The sequence below is a fragment of the Cherax quadricarinatus genome, chromosome 81 (genome assembly GCF_038502225.1).
Source record: "Cherax quadricarinatus isolate ZL_2023a chromosome 81, ASM3850222v1, whole genome shotgun sequence".
NCBI lineage: Eukaryota > Metazoa > Arthropoda > Malacostraca > Decapoda > Parastacidae > Cherax > Cherax quadricarinatus.
In genome coordinates this window covers 19,156,671-19,176,930 of record NC_091372.1, presented here as the reverse complement: position 1 = coordinate 19,176,930, position 20,260 = coordinate 19,156,671, and the positions used below count along the sequence as shown (strand labels likewise).

At 55.0% G+C, this 20,260-nt stretch overlaps 1 protein-coding gene across 2 annotated transcripts in view; it reads left to right on the top strand.

Annotated features, from left to right (window-relative positions):
- The first annotated feature begins 266 nt into the window (after window positions 1-266).
- LOC128699914 (uncharacterized) overlaps window positions 267-20,260 on the top strand; it is a 70,741-nt gene continuing 50,747 nt past the window's right edge. The window contains exon 1 of one of the 2 annotated variants that reach the window (XM_070102245.1): window positions 267-442. In XM_070102245.1, coding sequence (XP_069958346.1) covers window positions 427-442 — 16 coding nt within the window. In that variant the 5' untranslated portion in view covers window positions 267-426. The remainder of the gene's footprint in view (window positions 443-20,260) is intronic. The other variant, XM_070102244.1, reaches the window with a different exon arrangement.

Genomic DNA, 20,260 nt, shown 5'->3' with positions numbered 1-20,260 from the left:
ACAAGACAGAATATTTCTCATAATATATTTAAGTGGTTTGTGGAAACAGCTTTTGATCAAGAAGTATATCCAGGTTGTACACTTGATGTTCCTATAAGTTTTGTTTTACAGTTGATGGTAATTTGTTATGCAAAAGATTATAAAGACATTTTAATATTAATGAATATGTGGATAGAATATTAAAATGAAGAAAATAGCAATAAATTATAAAAGGTTTAAGGAACAGGAGCCTGATTTATGGTCTACCAGGAGAGAGTGAGAGTAACACAACAGTGGAGGAGTGTCAGGGTAGTTACAGGGCAGTAAATTAGTTGTGTCAGAGCTGTGTCGGAGCAGTGAGTGAGCAGTGTCGGAGCTGTGAATGATCAGTGTCGGAGCAGTGAGTGAGCAGTGTCGGAGCAGTGATTGAGCAGTGACTTACTAAACATGTTTCCTCGCAGACGTAAGTGTTTACCTGAAGTTTTTAATGCACTTTTCATAATTTAAAGGAATTCACCTTTTCATACGTAATTTAAAGCTTTATATACACATATATAACAAAGTGGTAACTTTAAACCTACAGAAAACTTAAAAATATTATAGTTACGTAAGACTGAGTCGACACCAGTTACTCTACAGTGTTGTTGATGTAGGAGTACAATTCCTACACACAAAATACTGACACAATATTCGCACAATGCTAAACACTTCCAAAAATACACATTATACAAAAACACTAATGAACTCAAATGTTTCCCCAAGATTCTAAGTGTCATAACACGCACTTAAACTTAATTGATATAAAATGCCTATGACTGACATAAAAATATTTGGCCACATGTGCAATACACAACTCGTAAGAAAAATTCTACGAGGTTATAAAATCAGCGACGTAAACTTTCCTACCGTGTGTGAACTATAGTTTAATAATCGCAGTAATAACTTGTGTACATATAAATAACATGTTACATTTTCACAACCCTTGCAACCCAAGACACAGCAACATTCATTTCTCACGCCGGAGCCTCATGCATGGGCTCCTCGATGGTCATAATGCAACCCATCAACCCATACTTATTCCACAATACGTAGTTCTCTATGACTTTGCCACCAAGAGACAGTTGATACCCAGATCAAACCTAGATTCCCTAAACACTCACGTTATGTGAATATAGCTAACTATATACGTTAGAGCTCCGCCACAACGTTCAACAACTACTCATGACTAACTCGGTCTTTAATTAACACTGACACTCTCCTACTTCCTCGCTGAAACTAACACTTTAGTCAGCCATGTTAGTACCACTTCATAACGTCCAGGGAAGTGCACCCGACAGAATGAAGTGTCACCTTCCCCATAGATCCCACAAGAACTATCAGCCTTCATACACCCTAACACTCTAGCCTTGGGGGGAGGGGGGGGGGGGAAAGCAGGACTTCCCCGGAGACGCATAATTCAATTAACTTTATCCCCCCTCCCTCCATATAAACCCCAAGTAATACACAGTAACGACACTACTGGAACACTTGTATCCCCTGACATTATATCATACAAAACCCTGATATTTATCCTGACAGTCTCTTATCATCCTAAACAGCAATCCCTGTAAGTATTTTACACAGCATATTCTCCAGACGCCCATCTTTGAAGGGCTCGCGAAGCAACACTATTCTTTACATAAATACCCAATGCGCACTTACATAGATAAAATACTCCCAAACCTTCCCTTCTGACCGGCTATGTCGCTGCTTTCCTTCCCAATCATCCACACTTAATTAAGGCCGCCAAAAACTAGATAAATCCTTCCTTGGATTCTAGGTATCACTACTCGGTTAAAAAGGTAAACGTTAGCGACACAAGTATGACTGTACGGAAGGTCATTAAAAATAATGACTTTGAAAATTAAGTGATAATGCGGGACTACTTACAAGCTGAAGAATGTACTACCCTAACACTGTCGCTTGTGTACGTTATCCCACAAATCTTTAAAGATAATCCACGTACGTGACTAGTTGGCTACCCCAGTCCTGACAAACTCATTCCCCATTACCCATGCTATCTCTTCTAGCGTTTAGTCTAGTATGCTGATTCACAAGTAACGTAGCATCTTCTAGGTACCCCAAAACTGTTGCATTTCTTCCCCTCCCCCTCAAAAATTGTTGAATTACTTCCCCCCCCCCCCATATGCTTTCGTCCCTCCCCTGCTCTCGTCGCTCCCCCACCTCCCCTGCTCTCGTCGCTCCCCCACCTCCCCTGCTCTCGTCGCTCCCCCACCTCCCCTGCTCTCGTCGCTCCCCCACCTCCCCTGCTCTCGTCGCTCCCCCACCTCCCCTGCTCTCGTCGCTCCCCCACCTCCCCTGCTCTCGTCGCTCCCCCACCTCCCCTGCTCTCGTCGCTCCCCCACCTCCCCTGCTCTCGTCGCTCCCCCACCTCCCCTGCTCTCGTCGCTCCCCCTCCTCCCCTGCTCTCGTCGCTCCCCCACCTCCCCTGCTCTCGTCGCTCCCCCACCTCCCCTGCTCTCGTCGCTCCCCCACCTCCCCTGCTCTCGTCGTTCCCCACCTCCTCTGCTCTCGTCGTTCCCCCACCTCCCCTGCTCTCGTCGCTCCCCCACCTCCCCTGCTCTCGTCGGTCCCCCACCTCCCCTGCTCTCGTCGCTCCCCACCTCCCATGCTCTCGTCGCTCCCCACCTCCCCAGCTCTCGTCGCTCCCCAGCTCTCGTCGCTCCCCTGCTCTCGTCGCTTCCCACCTCCCCTGCTCTCGTCGCTCCCCAGCTCTCGTCGCTCCCCTGCTCTCGTCGCTCCCCTGCTCTCGTCGCTCCCCACCTCCCCAGCTCTCGTCGCTCCCCAGCTCTCGTCGCTCCCCAGCTCTCGTCGCTCCCCAGCTCTCGTCGCTCCCCTGCTCTCGTCGCTCCCCTGCTCTCGTCGCTCCCCAGCTCTCGTCGCTCCCCAGCTCTCGTCGCTCCCCACCTCCCCTGCTCTCGTCGCTCCCCACCTCCCCAGCTTTCGTCGCTCCCCAGCTCTCGTTGCTCCCCACCTCCCTTGCTCTCGTCGCTCCCCACCTCCCCTGCTCTCGTCGTTCCCCACCTCCCCTGCTCTCGTCGCTCCCCTGCTCTCGTCGCTCCCCAGCTCTCTTCGCTCCCCACCTCCCCAGCTCTCGTCGCTCCCCAGCTCTCGTCGCTCCCCACCTCCCCAGCTCTCGTCGCTCCCCACCTAACCAGCTCTCGTCGCTCCCCACCTCCCCAGCTCTCGTCGCTCCCCACCTCCCCTGCTCTCGTCGCTCCCCAGCTCTCGTCGCTCCCCACCTCCAGAGCTCTCGTCGCTCCCCACCTCCAGAGCTCTCGTCGCTCCCCAGCTCTCGTCGCTCCCCAGCTCTCGTCGCTCCCCAGCTCTCGTCGCTCCCCAGCTCTCGTCGCTCCCCAGCTTTCGTCGCTCCCCAGCTTTCGTCGCTCCCCAGCTCTCGTCGCTCCCCAGCTCTCGTCGCTCCCCAGCTCTCGTCGCTCCCCACCTCCCCAGCTCTCGTCGCTCCCCAGCTCTCGTCGCTCCCCAGCTCTCGTCGCTCCCCACCTCCCCAGCTCTCGTCGCTCCCCACCTCCCCTGCTCTCGTCGCTCCCCACCTCCCCTGCTCTCGTCGCTCCCCACCTCCCCTGCTCTCGTCGCTCCCCACCTCCCCTGCTCTCGTCGCTCCCCCACCTCGCTCCTCGCCGCCCCCCCGCCTCCTGCCGCCCCCACCTCCCCTGCCTGCCGCTCCCACCCCGCTCCTCTCGTCGTCTCCCACCTCCTGCCTCGTCGTCCCACCTCCCTGCTCGTCGTTCCCACCTCCTGCCTTCGTCGCCCCCACCTCCCTGCCTCGCCGCCCCACCTCCCTGCCTCGTCGCCCCCACCTCCCGCTCTCGCCGCCCCCACCTCCCGCTCTGCCGCCCCCACCTCCCAGCCTCGCCGCCCCCAGCCTCGTCGCCCTGCCTCGCCGCCCCACCCCCCGCCTCGTCGCTCCCCAGCCTCGTCGCTCCCCAGCTCGTCGCCCCCGCTCCTCGCCGCCCTGCTCTCGTCGCTCCCCATCCTCGTCGCCCCCAGCCTCGTCGCCCCCAGCCTCGTCGCCCCCAGCCTCGTCGCCCCCAGCCTGTCGCCCCCAGCCTCGTCGCCCCAGCCTTCGTCGCTCCCCAGCCTGTCGCCCCCAGCCTCAGCCTCGTCGCCCCCACCCCCTGCCTCGCCGCCCCCACCTCCCTGCCTCGTCGCTCCCACACCTCCCTGCCTGCCGCTCCCACACTCCCCTGCCCGTCGCCCCCACCTCCCGCTCCTGCCGCCCCCACCTCCTGCCTCGCCGTCGCCCCCACCTCCTGCCTCGCCGCCCCCACCTCCTGCTCCTCGCCGCCCCCACCTCCCCGCCTCGCCGCCCCCGCCTCGTCGCTCCCGCCTCGTCGCTCCCCAGCCTGCCGCCCCCACCTCCCAGCTCTGCCGCTCCCCACCCACCAGCCTGTCGCCCCCACCTCCCTGCCTGCCGCCCCCAGCCTCGTCGCTCCTCACCTCCAGAGCTCTCGTCGCCCCCACCTCCAGAGCCTCGTCGCCCCCACCTCCTGCCTCGTCGCCCCACCCCGCTCTCGCCGCCCCCACCTCCTCTGCTCCCGTCGCTCCCCTGCCTCGTCGCCCCAGCCCGCCGCCCCCAGCCTCGTCGCCCCCACCTCCCCAGCCTCGTCGCCCTCACCTAACCAGCCTCGCCGCCCCCACCTCCCCAGCCTCGTCGCCCCCACCTAACCAGCTTCCGTCGCCCCCACCTCCCCCAGCTCCCGTCGCCCCCACCTCCCTGCCTCGCCGCCCCCAGCCTGTCGCTCCCCACCTCCAGAGCCTCCGTCGCTCCCCACCTCCCTGCCTCGTCGCCCCCAGCCTGCCGCCCCCAGCCTCGTCGCCCCCAGCTCTCGTCGCCTCCCAGCCTCGCCGCCCCCACCTCCCCCAGCCTTGGCCGCCCCCAGCCTTCGCCGCCTCACCTCCCCAGCCTCGTCGCTCCCCACCTCCCCGCCTGCCGCCCCCAGCCTTCGTCGCCCCCACCTCCCCGCCTCGCCGCCCCCACCTCCTCTGCTCGCCGCCCCCCAGCCATCGTCGCCTCTTCACCTCCTGCCTCTCGCCGCCCACCCTCTCGTCGCCCTCCCCAGCCTGTCGCTCCCCAGCCCGTCGCTCCCTGCTCCTGCTCGCCCTGCCTTCGCCGCCCCCACAACCCCACCTCGTCGCCCCCACCCTCCCCTGCCTCGTCGCTCCCTCAGCTCCTCGTCGCTCCACACCCTGCTGCCTTGCCGCCCCCCCACCTCCCGCCTCGTCGCCCCTGTACCTCGCCCTCCCACCTCCCAGCCTTCGTCGCCCCCACCTCCCAGCCTCGCCGCCCCCACCCTCCCCTGATTCGCCGCCCCCACCTCCCCTGATCCGTCGCCCCCAGTTCCTCGTCAGTTCAGCCTCGTCGCCCCCATCTCCCAGCCTCGTTGCCCCCACCTCCTGCTCTGCCGCCACTCCACCTCCCCTGCTCTCGTCGCCCCCACCTCCTGCCTCGCCGCCCCCACCCCGCTCGTCGCTCCCCACCTCCCTGCCTTGCCGCCCCCACCTCCCCAGCCTCGTCGTTCTCAGCCTCGTCGCCCCCACCTCCCCCCGCTCATCGCTCCCCAGCTCTCGTCGCCCCCAGCCTCGCCGCCCCCACCTCCCCGCTCTCGTCGCTGCCCACCTCCTGCTCTCCGTCGCTCCAGCCTCGTCGCTCTCCAGCCTCGTCGCTCTCCAGCCTTCGTCGCTCCCAGCCTCGTCGCTCCCTTTCAGCCCTTTCGTCGCCCCCAGCCTCGTCGCCCCCAGCCTCGCCGCCCCCAGCCTCGTCAGTTCCCAGCCTCGTCACGCCCCCACCTCCCTGCCTTGCCGCCCCCGCCTCGTCGCCCCCTAGCCTCGTCGCCCCCACCTCCCGGCTCTCGCCGCCCCCACCTCCTGCCTGCCGCTCCCTGCTCTCGTCGCCCCCAGCCTCGTCGCTCCCCACCCCTGCTGCTGCTCCTGCCGCCCCCACCTCCCCAGCCTCCCGTCGCCCCCACCTCCCTGATCTCTGCCGCCCTTCACCTCCCTGATCTCAACGCCCCCACCTCCCCAGCCTCGCCGCCCGCCCCAGCCTCGCCGCCCCCACCTCCTCTGCTCCTCGTCGCCCCCACCTCCCTTGCCTCGCTCGCCCCACCTCCTTGCCTCGCCAAGCTCCCACCTCCCCGCTCGTCGCCCTCACCTTCCCAGCCCCGTCGCTCCTCAGCCTTCGTCGCTCCCACCTCGTCGCCCTTAATTTCTCTTTGCTTCCTTTGCCGTCGCTCCCCACCTCCCCTGCTCTCGTCGCTCCCCACCTCCCCTGCTCTCGTCGCTCCCCACCTCCCCTGCTCTCGTCGCTCCCCACCTCCCCTGCTCTCGTCGCTGCCCACCTCCCCTGCTCTCGTCGCTCCCCACCTCCCCAGCTCTCGTCGCTCCCCACCTCCCCAGGTCTCGTCGCTCCCCAGCTCTCGTCGCTCCCCAGCTCTCGTCGCTCCCCTGCTCTCGTCGCTCCCCCTCCCCTGCTCTCGTCGCTCCCCTCCCCAGCTCTCGTCGCTCCCCAGCTCTCGTCGCTCCCCACCTCCCCTGCTCTCGTCGCTCCCCACCTCCCCTGCTCTCGTCGCTCCCCACCTCCCCTGCTCTCGTCGCTCCCCACCTCTCGTCGCTCCCCAGCTCTCGTCGCTCCCCTGATCTCGTCGCTCCCCACCTCCCCTGCTCTCGTCGCTCCCGACCTCCCCTGCTCTCGTCGCTCCCCACCTCCCCTGCTCTCGTGGCTCCCCAGCTCTCGTCGCTCCCCAGCTCTCGTCGCTCCCCACCTCCCCTGCTCTCGTCGCTCCCATCCTCGCGTCGCACCCCAGCTCACGTCGCTCACCAGCTCTCGCTCGCTCCCCACCTCCCCAGCTCTCGTCGCTCCCCAGCTCTCGTCCCTCCCCAGCTCTCTCGTCGCTCCCCACCTCCCGTGCTCTCGTCGCTCCCCACCTCCCCTGATCTCGTCGCTCCCCACCTCCCCTGCTCTCGTCGCTCCCCACCTCCCCTGATCTCGTCGCTCCCCAGCTCTCGTCGCTCCCCAGCTCTCGTCGCTCCCCTGCTCTCGTCGCTCCCCACCTCCCCTGCTCTCGTCGCTCCCCACCTCCCTTGATCTCGTCGCTCCCCACCTCCCCAGCTCTCGTCGCTCCCCAGCTCTCGTCGGTCCCCAGCTCTCGTCGCTCCCCATCTCCCCAGCTCTCGTCGCTCTCCAGCTCTCGTCGCTCTCCAGCTCTCGTCGCTCTCCAGCTCTCGTCGCTCCCCAGCTCTCGTCGCTCCCCAGCTCTCGTCGCTCCCCTGCTCTCGTCGCTCCCCTCGTCCCCTACTCTCGTCGCTCCCCACCTCCCCTGCTCTCGTCGCTCCCCACCTCCCCTGCTCTCGTCGCTCCCCACCTCCCCTGCTCTCGTCGCTCCCCAGCTCTCGTCGCTCCCCACCCCCGCTGCTCTCGTCGCTCCCCACCTCCCCTGCTCTCGTCGCTCCCCACCTCCCCTGCTCTCGTCGCTCCCCACCTCCCCTGCTCTCGTCGCTCCCCACCTCCCCTGCTCTCGTCGCTCCCCAGCTCTCCTCGCTCCCAGCTCTCGTCGCTCCCCATCTCTCGTCGCTGCTCTCGTCGCTCCCCAGCTCCCCTGCTCTCGTCGCTGCCCACCTCCCCTGCTCTCGTCGCTGCCCACCTCCCCTGCTCTCGTCGCTGCCCACCTCCCCTGCTCTCGTCGCTCCCCACCTCGTCCCAGCTCTCGTCGCTCCCCAGCTCTCGTCGCTCCCCAGCTCTCGTCGCTCCCTAGCTCTCGTCGCTCCCCACCTCCCCAGCTCTCGTCGCTCCCCACCTCCCCTGCTCTCGTCGCTCCCCACCTCCCCTGCTCTCGTCGCTCCCCAGCTCTCGTCGCTCCTCAGCTCTCGTCGCTCCCCATCTCTCCCTGCTCTCGTCGCTCCCCACCTCCCCTGATCTCTCTCGTCGCTCCCTAGCTCTCGTCGCTCCCCACCTCCCCAGCTCTCGTCGCTCCCCAGCTCTCGTCGCTCCCCTGCTCTCGTCGCTCCCACCTCCCCTGCTCTCGTCGCTCCCCACCTCCCCTGCTCTCGTCGCTCCCCACCTCCCCTGCTCTCGTCGCTCCCACCTCCCCAGCTCTCGTCGCTCCCCACCCCAGCTCTCGTCTGCTCTCGTCGCTCCCCAGCTCTTGTCGCTCCCCAGCTCTCGTCGCTCCCCTGCTCTCGTCGCTCCCCACCTCCCCTGCTCTCGTCGCTCACCACCTCCCCTGCTCTCGTCGCTCCCCAGCTCTCGTCGCTCCCCAGCTCTCGTCGCTCCCCAGCTCTCGTCGCTCCCCAGCTCTCGTCGCTCCCCACCTCCCCTGCTCTCGTCGCTGCCCACCTCCCCTGCTCTCGTCGCTCCCACCTCCCCAGCTCTCGTCGCTCCCACCTCCCCAGCTCTCGTCGCTCCCCAGCTCTCGTCGCTCCCCAGCTCTCGTCGCTCCCCAGCTCTCGTTGCTCCCCACCTCCCCTGCTCTCGTCGCTCCCCACCGCCACTGCTCTCGTCGCTCTCCAGCTCTCGTCGCTCCCCAGCTCTCGTCGCTCCCCAGCTCTCGTCGCTCCCCAGCTCTCGTCGCTCCCCAGCTCTCGTCGCTCCCCAGCTCTCGTCGCTCCCCAGCTCTCGTCGCTCCTCAGCTCTCGTCGCTCCCCAGCTCTCGTCGCTCTGCTCTCGTCGCTCCCCACCTCCCCTGCTCTCGTCGCTCCCCCGCTCCCCTGCTCTCGTCGCTCCCCAGCTCTCGTCGCTCCCCAGCTGTCTCGTCTGCTCCCCAGCTCCCCCGCTCTCGTCGCTCCCCCCCTCCCCTGCTCTCGTCGTTCCCCACCTCCTCTGCTCTCGTCGCTCCCCACCTCCCAAGCTCTCGTCGCTCCCCAGCTCTCGTCGCTCCCCTGCTCTCGTCGCTGCCCACCTCCCCAGCTCTCGTCGCTCCCCACCTCCCCAGCTCTCGTCGCTGCCCACCTCCCCAGCTCTCGTCGCTGCCCACCTCCCCAGCTCTCGTCGCTCCCCAGCTCTCGTCGCTCCCCAGCTCTCGTCGCTCCCCTGCTCTCGTCGCTCCCCACCTCCCCTGCTCTCGTCGCTCACCACCTCCCCTGCTCTCGTCGCTCCCCAGCTCTCGTCGCTCCCCAGCTCTCGTCGCTCCCCAGCTCTCGTCGCTCCCCAGCTCTCGTCGCTCCCCAGCTCTCGTCGCTCCCCTGCTCTCGTCCCTCCCCACCTCCCGCTCTCGTCGCTCCCCACCTCCCGCTCTCGTCGTTCCCCACCTCCTCTGCTCTCGTCGCTCCCCAGCTCTCGTCGCTCCCCACCTCCCCTGCTCTCGTCGCTCCCCACCTCCCCTGCTCTCGTGGCTCCCCACCTCCCCAGCTCTCGTCGCTCCCCACCTCCCCAGCTCTCGTCGCTCCCCACCTCCCCTGCTCTCGTCGCTCCCCACCTCCCCTGCTCTCGTCGCTCCCCAGCTCTCGTCGCTCCCCAGCTCTCGTCGCTCCTCAGCTGTCGTTGCTCCCCATCTCCCCTGCTCTCGTCGCTCCCCACCTCCCCTGATCTCGTCGCTCCCCACCTCCCCAGGTCTCGTCGCTCCCCACCTCCCCAGCTCTCGTCGCTCCCCAGCTCTCGTCGCTCCCCAGCTCTCGTCGCTGCCCACCTCCCCTGCTCTCGTCGCTGTCCACCTCCCCTGCTCTCGTCGCTCCCCATCTCCCCTGCTCTCGCCGCTCCCCACCTCCCCTGTTCTCGTCGCTCCCCACCTCCCCAGCTCTCGTCGCTCCCCAGCTCTCGTCGCTCCCCTACTCTCGTCGCTCCCCACCTCCCCTGCTCTCGCCGCTCCCCATCTCCCCTGCTCTCGTAGCTCACCACCTCCCCAGCTCTCGTCGCTCCCCACCTCCCCTGCTCTCGTCGCTCCCTTGCTCTCGTCGCTCCCTTGCTCTCGTCGCTCCCTTGCTCTCGTCGCTCCCCAGCTCTCGTCGCTCCCCAGCTCTCGTCGCTCCCCAGCTCTCGTCGCTCCCCAGCTCTCGTCGCTCCCCAGCTCTCGTCCCTCCCCACCTCCCGTGCTCTCGTCGCTCCCCACCTCCCGTGCTCTCGTCGCTCCCCTACTCTCGTCGCTCCCCACCTCCCCTGCTCTCGCCGCTCCCCACCTCCCCTGTTCTCGTCGCTCACCACCTCCCCAGCTCTAGTCGCTCCCCAGCTCTCGTCGCTCCCCACCTCCCCTGCTCTCGTCGCTCCCGTGCTCTCGTCGCTCCCCAGCTCTCGTCGCTCCCCAGCTCTCGTCGCTCCCCAGCTCTCGTCGCTCCCCAGCTCCCAGTCGCTCCCCAGCTCTCGTCGCTCCCTGCTTTCGTCGCTCCCCACCTCCCGTGCTCTCGTCGCTCCCCACCTCCCCTGCTCTCGTCGCTCCCCACCTCCCCTGCTCTCGTCGCTCCCCAGCTCTCGTCGCTCCCCACCCCCCCTGCTCTCGTCGCTCACCACCTCCCCAGCTCTCGTCGCTCCCCAGCTCTCGTCGCTCCCCACCTCCCCAGCTCTCGTCGCTCCCCAGCTCTCGTCGCTCCCCTGCTCTCGTCGCTCCCCAGCTCTCGTCGCTCCCCAGCTCTCGTCGCGTCCCTGCTTTCGTCGCTCCCCACCTCCCGTGCTCTCGTCGCTCCCCACCTCCCGTGCTCTCGTCGCTCCCCACCTCCCCTGCTCTCGTCGCTCCCCACCTCCCCTGCTCTCGTCGCTCCCCAGCTCTCGTCGCTCCACACCCCTGCTGCTCTCGTCGCTCCCCACCTCCCCTGCTCTCGTCGCTCCCCACCTCCACAGCTCTCGTCGCTCCCCACCTCCCCAGCTCTCGTCGCTCCCCACCTCCCCTGCTTTCGTCGCTCCCCACCTCCCCAGCTCTCGTCGCTCCCCACCTCCCCAGCTCTCGTCGCTCCCCACCTCCCCTGCTCTCGTCGCTCCCTACCTCCCCTGCTCTCGTCGCTCCCCACCTTCTCTGCTCTCGTCGCTCCCCACCTTCTCTGCTCTCGTCGCTCCCCGCCTCCCCTGCTCGTCGCTCCCCACCAGTCACTTCATCACCATCTTATACTAAAGGTCCTGTGCACACGCATGAAGAGCCTCTAAGACAACGGACAATTCTTCCTTAAACCTATACACATGGGTACAACCTCCTCCCCCATAATCTACCATTAACCTGGTCGCTAACAGCTCTTCCACAAAACTTACTCGCCGACCTTATAATTTCCTCTCTAAATCCCTGCTACAAAATCATGTGCACTTTTCAGATCAAAAGTGAATTAAGTGCCCTTCTCGCCTTTCTTCTGTACTGCACAAAGATTAATAATGGAACGACCACACCATGCTGGCCCGGGGCAGCAACACCACCCATTAGTCTTTAACAGAATCAACAACAACTTGGCAGAGAGTTTATAATGAAAACATGAAGGTAAAACACACACAATCACTAATCACTGCCAACAACCTAACATTTGTGACGAGTCACTGTCATAGACTGAACATGATCAACCTTCACTTATCTTTCATAACGTAAATGATGCCAACCAAAAAATTATTTTAATAGCTCTGCGCTTGACGTAAAATTAAGCTGTAATTTCATCATATCTCGTGGTTTTCCCCAGAAGACATTGCTGACGCTGCCCTAGATACATCTCCCCAGTAGCTCCTCCCCCAGCGCTACCTAATCCTTCCCTTGATTATAATAAATCCCCCCTTGTATACCTCAGACACAGCCTCAGTCTCCGCACTCGTCCAATGCTGCTCAATTACTTGTCCACAAACACTCCTGCAGTCTCCCATGTTACAATGCACCGTGAGAGACGAAATAGCAGTCTCCTGCCTCCGCTGCTCTTATGATCGTATACCACGATGATTTTTCCCTGTAGCTGCTACTGCTCCGTCGTCTGTACATGCACAGCTTCATGCCACTCATGCAAACCTCGGATGGAAATAAATGGTATAAAATACCGACACAATGGAAATATAAACACATATGCAGTATGTGATCGTTTATTGACTACGTTTCGCCCACACAGTGGGCTTTTTCAAGTCACAAACAGAACTACCTGGGGTGGAAGGAACGCGAGTATTTATAAATACTCGCGTTCTTCCACCCCAGGTAGTTCTGTTTGTGACTTGAAAAAGCCCACTGTGTGGGCGAAACGTAGTCAATAAAGGATCACATTATACTGCATATGTGTTTATATTTCCAAACCTCTGATCAAAAGTTTCCAATCCTATTCGTCTTCCATACGTTACGATAAATCCCCTGAGCCGCCCAGCCTTGTAACCATAACACAACTCATCCTTACAATTTGAAAACCACTGTCTCAGGGTTAAGCCTGTTGCCTTCCCATTTAAAAAACTTGTATATCGCAGGCTTCACCTCGTTCCACCAACATTTGCATCGTTCATCACTCCCGATATTTGTGTACCTCTCACCAACTTTCACACACTAACGTCTTCTCATCTGTACTAATACTTCACCTCCAATAAGCTCTTGCTACTCTGCCAACGAATACCACGACACCCTCCACTAAATATATACACAAAACGATCAAATGCAGCTGAGTGTTGAACGTGCAGTTAGTTTGACAAATTTTGTCCAGTCTGCCACCATAATTCCTCCTCGCAAGTATGTGGGCTGGCAACAACAATGACATAAAACGAGCCTCTCAGAGAATGTTCCTTGACGCTGGCGAGGGCTCTTGATCTAGGGAATTGAATATGTGCTCCAGCTCACAGAATTAAGCTTGAATACCTTCCATCCCCCCACAGGCGCTGTTTAATCCTACGGGTTTAGCACTTTCCCTTGATTATAGTAAAAATGACAAAACGCATGGTATAATGGTATAAGACACCATCAAGGTGAATAATTACAAATATGCAACATCCAGTGGCTTTATCAATATAAATTACAAGGCATAATTGGAAGTGTAGAAGTATATACAAAAGATGAGGCAATCCGTCCCTCAGCCCGAGAGCTTGGGATGACCACAGTAGTTTTGAAGAATATGAAGCACAGGCATGAAGATTGTTTATATACTGGCATCAGGTGAGGGACGTGTACCAGACGATGACATTGTCACTGGACGTGTACCCGACGATGACATTGTCACTGGTAAGTGGGATTTCCCAGAGGAAGTTGGTCATACCCGAGGGATGAGCCAAGAGTCAGCTAGAAGGTTGAGATGTCTTCTGTATCAAGATTTCATTATGTTGAAGTGTCTGACATGCTGTACATGAATGGTATAAAATAGTAGAGCACTCCCAGCCCCTCCCTCGGGTATGGTCTACTCCCACTTGAAAATCCCACCTACCAGTGACTGCCTTAGTCGGCTACACCTCCCTCACTTGACGCCAGTACACAACTCCAATCTTTATGCCTGTGCTTCAGATTCAAGACTACGGTACTCATCACCAACTCCAAGGCTGAGGGACTGATTACCTCGTCTTTTATATATAGTCCTAGTCTTTACATTATGTCCTTGTATTACACTGATAAAGCCACTGGATGGCGAAATGTCAAAAAATGTATACCCAGCTGTTACCTATGTCTAATTCTTCATAAAACACAGCTTCCGCAACTGTCCCCATCCCCTCGTGGCGACATCCTTCTTGCTTGCAACACGATCTAAGGCTAAATTTTCCCAGATAAAAGCATTTGCGACCCACGAATCACAATCTGGTGGCGCATACATGTAAGATACAGTAGTGCCACGCCCCAACCAAATGAATAATGCGACCATCGCCATCATTTTTACGATAGTACACCTTGGCTCGACTATCACACAAAGATGACCACAACTCTTAAAATTGTACCAGGGAACATATACACTACATTATCTTTTGTATTCTGACTATATACGTCCTTAAGGTTGTGTTCTGGCAAAAGAGAGACATCATCACTATGCATATAGTCTAATCATTCAATCAGACTATTCTCTCCTTGCCACTACACAGTCCATTAACGAAGTGTCATTAGCCTAAGGCTTAGGAGGTGAATTATTCCTCAAATTGTGTCAATCTTAGTCTCTCGCCTTACCCCTTTGCCAGCAGCGCCTCTGCTGGGCAGAATCTCTTGTGCCAAAGACCTCTTGATAAGTCTTCAACCTCCTAAAACCTCTTCATCCCTACCCAGGACGTCTTACCAAGCTGTCTGTGTCGGTTAACGTATCAGATTCAGATTCTGGCTCTTGTTTCCGTATAGGCGAGTCCTCCACCTCGTATCTGTTGTTGGAGGCAGCCTGATGCACCTCCACTTCCCCATCCACTTCACTGATCCTCACCACAGTACAGGTGTTACTGAGTTATCCAAGGAGCTCACAGCAGCCTCGTCACGCAAGAGTCCCAGGTTCATCACCAGTCAATAAAATCCTTCCTTTTCTGGGAGGAAAATTTTTCCAGCAGCTGATCCAGTCCAGTTCCTCAGTCAGGGTGAACACAAACACTGTCATCTATCACAGGAAGGTGCACCACTGCACCCTCTTCTGCAGGGGCTCGATCCACATGGGAGTGATGCATGTCCCATCATGGCTTTGAATCTCTCCCTCTTGGATGGTGTCCGCCTGGGTTCACTCTGCTGTACCTTCCAGCTGGAACTGTCCACAGATGGTGTCTTACATAGGACACCATCTGTGACCCAAATTTTGGCTAGATGACCTAGGATTACACGGTTCACTTGGGACACTGACAATGTGCCCTCGGATAACCCAACATATACGTCAGTTACCCTCCTACCTGGCTATGTTGCTTGTAGCAAGAGAACACTTGGCATAGGTCAGTCTCATCCCCCTCAAAAGGAACACTACGGAACATATGTGTAGTGATACATCCAGGAGGACACTAACAGCCTTGTTGACCATTATCACTACCACCTCTTAAAACTTTTCAACCATTGTCATACACTTCGACAGATAAGTGAAATGTTTGGTGCTATCTCTTGTCCCCGAAATACTGTTTGCAGCAACACTAGACACTACATCGTTATGCTACACTAACGTATAGTATGCTGTACTATGCTCAAGTATGTTGTACTGTATACTTCTATACCAGGTTCTCCTCTCCCACATTGTATATTGTGACATTCCTGGAGTTTACCTGGAGAGAGTTCCGGGGGTCAACGCCCCCGCGGCCCGGTCTGAGACCAGGCCTCCTGGTGGATCAGAGCCTGATCAACCAGGCTGTTGCTGCTGGCTGCACGCAAACCAACATACGAGCCACAGCCCGGCTGATCCGGAACTTTATTTTGGAGCACATTTTAGCAATAGCTTCTTGGCATCCAGGATTATAATTAAAGTTGGCAATAATTTAGTGGGGTGGTTAACTGCTGTTATTTTTAACTTGTTTCCCAGTGATAGTAGTGGAGGTGGAAGGTAGTAGTAGTAGTGAGGAGGTAGTGAGAGGAGGAGCCAATCAAATACTAGGAAAGAGGAGCACTGCAAGGGAGCTGGTGCCCACAGAGGGCAAGAGCAAGAACACCGAGGGGGGGGAATAAATAAGGAATAAATATACAGGGCAGAAGAAAGACAACCCGAAGGAGAAAAGAAGGAAAGGAGAAGGGAAGAATTAGAAAAAGGAGGAATCAGGTTAGGTCACGAGTGTTCTGAAGTTTGGAGCATTTATTTTTTTTTTATTTTATTGAGATCATATCTTGTACAGACAAACATAATACATATATATAAAATAGACATACTGAGAACAATAAGTACATAAAGAAAATAACACACACACACACACACACACGTTGTACACAGGAGAAGAAACCCGACACAGAAAAACGATAAAATTTACAAGCACACTACACACCACTCAAGCAACCTGTCAGTATATTGTATATATGAAAAACACTTAATATTGTCATATCTCGCTTTAACATAAGTGTGACGTGCAGCGGACCAAAACAGTACTCGTGTAGAGTTAACTAAAGAAGACATCACACATGTATATTACTGTAACCAGAAAAACACATTCCTAATAACTACCCCTATCCTGGGGTTAAATCATACAGAAGTATCTGTATCCGCCGGAGCTACACACCTTCGCCAAACACACTGGCCAATTACTGAATGAACATGTCGTTGTACTCATACAATTGATATATCATATAAATATGCTATCAACAAAATTCAGTATCACAGCACAGGCTTCTGTATCCTAATGCGAACACGTAAATAAACTACCCTATCACAACCTATTCACTGCACAAAGTCATTGCACAACACAAGGTGTATACAATAAACACTATCAAGTTGCAAAGTCAGTCACTTCAAGACTTCTTACCCCCCCCCCCGTCTTCCCCCTCATTTAGGCAACCACCACTGTCTCTCGGCAGTATATATTACCCTGTCACTCATTCTCCCAGCTTTACACGAGCATATAAGCCTGCCACATCACAACAGTATCTCAATCACAACAAACCACACCCAAGCATTCTTACTGCATACATGCGTACAAGACCTCTAAACAATAATATATACCTCAAACCTCTTGCATAGGTGTGAAGGTAAGTGACCAAGCATAACAAGACGTTATATACAGAGGGTAATGCAGTCATCATCCCGCGAGACACGTATGCAAAAATATGAACCTAAAATCCCCACTATCAAACTGGATCACACACTTAAACCAGCTGTCATCACACGTACCTCCTAACACCTACTAACCACACTGAACCTTCATTCGTTTACATCTAAGCCATACGCCCACACCACACTCCCGACGGCGAGCCCATTGGAACCCTGGATGACATTCTCAATCCTTACCCCAGCCATGACACCTCCTCCCCCCACTACAAAGCTAGTAAGATCCCAATAGTTAAACCACGATAACCTACGGGAAAGGCTTCCTCCCACCGCGATCCATATATTTCCCTATTCCTGCAAACCGTCCTATAAAACGTAGCTGCCATTACCCATTTCCTCACAACCCAATCCCCATTCCCACGCACACCCCACGACACGTACACAAAATCTACCATTAAATATGCCAATGCTCGTTGTGTACTCGCTGGCACCCCTCCCACATCCAAAACGAGCACTCTCAACACCGGTATGCACCCCCTCCCACTAGCCTCGCTATCCTACTCATCCAATCCCTAACATTCCCCAAACATTCGCAAAAATACACCGCATGATATGCCGTATCCTCTCCACCACACACAACACACACTCTCCTCTACTATTCGCCTCGCCCGCAGGACCGCCGCTCCTGATGGCAAAATGCCATGCAGGAAATGGAGCATAACCTCCCGCACCCGAGGTCTGAGCTTCAACTTTGGAAAACGACACCAAATATCTCCCCATCCATACATGGGGTATATTCCCTCCACCGGCACCACCACCTGGCTCCCAATTACTCTCGCCAAAACCCCTATGCGAATCTTGCCAGGCTCCCATAGGACCATGAGGGTATGCAACACCTCTTCACATTCCCTCAACTCTGCACCCACATACCACCTCTGCACTCCAACATACAGAAGCTTTAACCCTCCCCACACCCGACTCATACATACTCCCTTCGTAAGAAAACACATTTTACCCAACGCCGTAGATCCAATAACCCTAACCCCCCCCCCCCCCCCCCCCACCGTGACGTACCGGCAGCATTACCACCTCCCTTCTCAGCCAATCACAGCCAGAACCCCATATTGGAAAAAACAGGAAGTCTTCCAATCGCCGAGAGAGGGCAGCAGGAGTACGTCTGCTCACACCAACAGACGAGCAGAGAATACATTTTACAATCTAGTGGGAAAGGAAGACTTCTACAGAGACGAAGCCAAGACTAAGATTCATACAAGGAAAGTTGTGTATTAGGGAGAATTCAACCAGACTGCGACTGTTAAAGTGGGAAGTAGGGAAGACAGTTTTAGCTAAAACTGTCTTCGCGACTTCCAATTTTAAGTCTTAGGCTCTGACGACACCTTGCTCCTCCTCTCCCTACTACTACCTTCCACCTCCACTACTACTACTACCTTCCACCTCCACTACTACTACTACCTTCCACCTCCACTACTACTACTACTACCACCTGCCTATATATACCCATCCTGCTCTCCTTTTCGTTACTGTGACTTTGTAAATGGTCCAAGTCGGACCGAAACGTCGTCGTAAGCTCCTCTCTTCTATGTGCGGGTTATTTGTGTATCGTTCCAGTCACGGTATTGTGCCTTTTTATATTATTTTACTACATTTCATATACAGCATTTATAACTTTAGTTTTAAATCATTTTTATTTCCAAAAGCTAAGTGTAATAAGTTCACTATTTTGTCATTATATATCATAATGACTATCTGTCCATTGAACTTTGTTTACCATTACTTAATTTAGTCCCTTGTATATTTTCTCCTTTATTTTAGCTGTATATAACTACCTTAGTTCATATATTCACAATTGTTAAAATAATCAATTTTATTCTCAGGGACTAAATTGTAATAAGTTCACTATTTTGCCATTATATTCCCACGCTCATTTTTTTTGGTCTCTTGTTCATATAGTGACATTTATTAAAATACTCCAGGTGCTATTGACTACCTCAGGTGCTACTGATTTTGCTTTTAATACATTCTTTTATTATTATATTCATTAGCTCCTTTATTTTAGCTGTAAGTATCTACTGTAGTTCATAAACTCACTTGATAAAATAATTAAGGTGCTATTAGATGCTTAAGTGTATAACTGAATAATCTATTCTGTAATAATCGCTTTTTCTTTCAATTTTTTACAAGTTTTATATTATTCACGGAGCCTGTCATAAGTCTAGTTGTAGATTCAATATAAATCTTGTATAATTTTACTCAGAAAATCTAGTTTGTAAGATTACTCTCATCCTATGATTACAGGCATAGATCCTGATGTAAACTTTTTACAAAATGAATTACACGAATCAACCAGTAACTGTAATTACTACACAGCAGACCAAACAAAGACATTACTCAGTGCAAACAATAACATAACCATCTTTAACTACAATGTCAGATCCTTGAGCAAACATTATGATGACCTCACAGCATTACTCAATTCTCTTCATTCCAATATATCAATCATCACACTCACAGAAACTTGGCTTAAGCCTGATATTACAGATTTCTATACCATTCCTGGCTACATGGTCATACACAACTGTAGAACAGACCAGCAAGGGGGAGGAACACCTATATACTACTCAAATCCACTCTAATGCATCAAATCTTTCACAAGGGACGAACAAGGAGAATATATCATACCCAAATTTAAATCAAAAGACCTGCAAAAACCCCTCAGTTTGAACATTACACAGTACAACAGTCAAACATTTATCACTTTAGTGAAAAGTTAGGAAACATGATTACTGATGCACACATGAATGAAGACCACCTACTACTAACAGGAGATTTCAACATAAACATACTACACGACCTGGACCCACAAGTAACCGAATTCACAAACAATGAGTAACTGCCTGTTGCTACCAGCAATATCTAAACCTACAAGAATCTCCGAGACAAGCATCTCCTTAATAGACCACATCTGGACAAACACCATAACCCCTTTAAATCAGGCATAATCACAGACAACACTACAACCTCTCATAACTAATCTGGGCAAACTGCCACAAGACATTACTAAAGTAACCTTCAGACTACATAACGAGACAGCAGTTAACAACTTTATAACAGCTATGAATAACATCGATTGGCAAAATGAGCTTGAAACATATACAGATATGAATATATAAATAATTTTCTAAAAAAAAAAAAAAAAAAAAAAAAAAAGCCCAATGCCTCTACAACAGACATTGCCCCAGAAAAAAACTAAACAGATCACAGCAAAGAGACTGAATAATCCCTGGCTAACACCCAGCATCCTCAAATCCATTAACACAAAGCACAAATATGAAAAACAGTATAGAATGGGTCAGATAACTAGAGAACAGTCGAAACGTTACTTGTCAGCACTTACCAGCCTGATAAGGTGGTCAAAAAAATTGTATTATGAAAAGAGATTACATAACATCAAAGGTGATATGAAAAAAAACTGGAAAACTCTATCTGAAATTCTTGGAACTAAAAAGTTATCCAAAAACAAAACAAAAAAATCAAACTAACACAAACTCCAACCGAAACAACAAACAGACTTCATGTTTTCTTCTCCACCATAGGAAAAAATCTAGCAAACAAAATACCAAGCACAAACACCTGTCCATCAGACTACCTCATAGGAACCTTCCCAAATACGCTATTCCTAGCTCCAACCAACCCCATTGAA